The sequence below is a fragment of the Elephantulus edwardii genome, unplaced genomic scaffold (assembly GCF_000299155.1).
Source record: "Elephantulus edwardii isolate Elephantulus edwardi_28Jun2011 unplaced genomic scaffold, EleEdw1.0 scaffold00011, whole genome shotgun sequence".
Lineage (NCBI taxonomy): Eukaryota > Metazoa > Chordata > Mammalia > Macroscelidea > Macroscelididae > Elephantulus > Elephantulus edwardii.
In genome coordinates this window covers 31,140,362-31,142,800 of record NW_006399761.1, presented here as the reverse complement: position 1 = coordinate 31,142,800, position 2,439 = coordinate 31,140,362, and the positions used below count along the sequence as shown (strand labels likewise).

At 33.7% G+C, this 2,439-nt stretch overlaps 1 protein-coding gene across 1 annotated transcript in view; it reads left to right on the top strand.

Moving 5' to 3' along the window:
• The window catches only part of LOC102863425 (nuclear nucleic acid-binding protein C1D-like), a 6,017-nt gene extending 4,736 nt beyond the window's left edge, over positions 1–1,281 (top strand). Inside the window, exon 4 of the mRNA XM_006880977.1 lies at positions 1,097–1,281. Coding sequence (XP_006881039.1) covers positions 1,097–1,261 — 165 coding nt within the window. The 3' untranslated portion in view covers positions 1,262–1,281. The remainder of the gene's footprint in view (positions 1–1,096) is intronic.
• Positions 1,282–2,439: the final 1,158 nt, after the last annotated feature.

Sequence of the window (2,439 nt, the reverse complement as noted above, 5' to 3'; positions counted from 1 at the left end):
AATAGCATGGGAGGAGATTACCTAGCCTTCTCCCGTCGAGCAGATGGTGGCCTCAAACTGCGTGCGTTTGGGACTGTAGCACAGCTTCTTGCCACTAGGCCACTGGAGCTCGTGTGGGTATATCTGTATCTGTGTCTCACATAAGCAGAAGATCTTTGAAAATAGGTTTATTCGTATAACGAATATTTTAATGATTTCTGGATGGCAGGAGTGATTTCCAAGTGATGATTCCTCAGTGAATAAAACTAGTAACTGCTTTTCTTGCTCTTATGGCAGCTTCCAGACTGTCTATATAAACTTTGTGTTCCACAGGAAAAAGAAAACTAGAGCAGAGTAACAGGGATTGATCGTTCTTGGGGCCGGATGGCAATTTTCAGTGGTAAAGTGGACTGATTGGCAGGGTATATAGGTCTTTGTTCTGATTTAATGACCTAAGAAAATTCAAAATGGACTGCAGCATACTATGTTTTTTCCCCTTGTAAAGGCTGAGTTGTTGTTGATTGCCTTCGAGTTGAGCATGACTCCTAGCTAGCGACCCTATGAACAAAAGGCCTGAAGCCCCTCTTCCAAAAAGTCGCAGTAACACTGTATTTATTAATTAGTTTCCAAACTTAGAAATTGAATAAATGATGCTGTGTTTCATGCTGAATATTTTAATGGTGACACTAGAAGGTTAAAAAAAAGCAATAGTAGTACTCCCTCATCTACTTTATGTTTAGGAAAATTTTGTTATTTACAAGGGTTTTAAATAAGAACCTTTAGACACAGTACAGGCTGCATTTGAGTTATTAGGTTAATAGTAGTTTTAAAAGAAATTTAGAGTGACATACAAACAATGTAATGCTTTTCTGTTTAGCAAATGTCTTTGTAGAGTTATTCCTCTTTTGGAATAGAACACTTCTGAAACGACTTGAATGCTTTTCTTTCCTGCAGATGATGAACTTCAGTAGGGCAAGGTGCATGTTTATTCTAGTCACTTACTAACTCCATCCACTTCATAGACAATAAGAACACATTTATTGGTTTTGACTTAAGTAGAGTATAATAAAACTTAGTGATGGTGAGCAGCTTAGTAAACCTATTCTTTTTCTTTAAGGAAAGAATCAGAGTATACATGAACAAAGTCAAAGAAATAACAGACAAGAAAAAAGCCGCCAAGCTGGACAGAGGGGCAGCCTCAAGATTTGTGAAGAACGCCCTTTGGGAACCCAAACAGAAAAGTGCATCAAATGCTACCAATAAAAGAAAAAGTAAAAATTAACGTCTTTATTTTAGTGCACAAGTGTGCGATTATGACTGTTTTCCACAAAGTAGATGTCTCTGACACGGCAAGGTTTAAATTGTTTTTCTTACAAATTCATATATAAAATTTATACTTGAAATTATAATGCTAAATACTTTTTTCTCCTAGAAAGATTAAGTTGTCTTTATAGATTTCCTGTAGAGTGAGCTGTGAGGTTTTTAATACTGTGCTACATATTTTACTGTCTCTTGACAGAATCCTTAATCCTTTATATAGATCCTTCTTTTGAGTACTATTTTATAAGCAGTTGTGGAATTTAAGTTAAATGTTCTTTGTAAATGTTTGTGGTATTTGAAATATATCTTATAAAATATGTTACATGATGACCATTTTCACTATTTGGTATCCTTAAATGTTTCACTAAATGTTTGTTTCCATTATCCATAACTGGTTCTATTCCTAAATCTGATTTATATTGAATTTGAATGCAAATTAAACAAGTGTGATTTGTATCTAGTGTCAGTTAATGAAATGTCTTGGTATACTAAAACATCTTTAGCATAATAGGGTAATAAGGTTTTGATGCCCACCACAAAGCTGTACCTATATGTAATTACAGATCAAAGTATGGACTTCTACTTTTTAATAGAACTATCTTTATGGCAATTGGTTTGTAATTATGAATTATACTGAAGTTGGATGTGAATAACTTGGGGACTTCCTGTATATAATAATCCATTTCCACTGTATAATAAAAACTGGAATGATTTAAGAGTACATTTTTTCTTGTGTAGTTTCTTTGTCATGTTTTCATGATTTTGGGAATTACTGCTTCTTAAAAATATTGAAGGTGTGAATTTAGAACTTGAAGGTTACACATAAGCTCTTGGCACTTTGCCTCTACATCCCATTTAAAAGAAAATACATTGTCATTCGATAGGAAATGAAGTTGCATATTGATGGCTGAATTTTGGCATAAGGGCTATAATCTACTGACGAAGGTTGTAAAAATTATGTGACAACCTGTTTATTTTTCTCTTTTAGGTAAATTTACCTTCTAGAGTAGGAAGGTAGGTTTTATAAATCATCATGAGTAGAGAAATGATCTTTGTTATTGATTCAGAAAACTCATAGTTCTTCTGTTTTCATTTTTTACTATCTTTTTATGCAGATCACATGCACCTTCTACATATGTT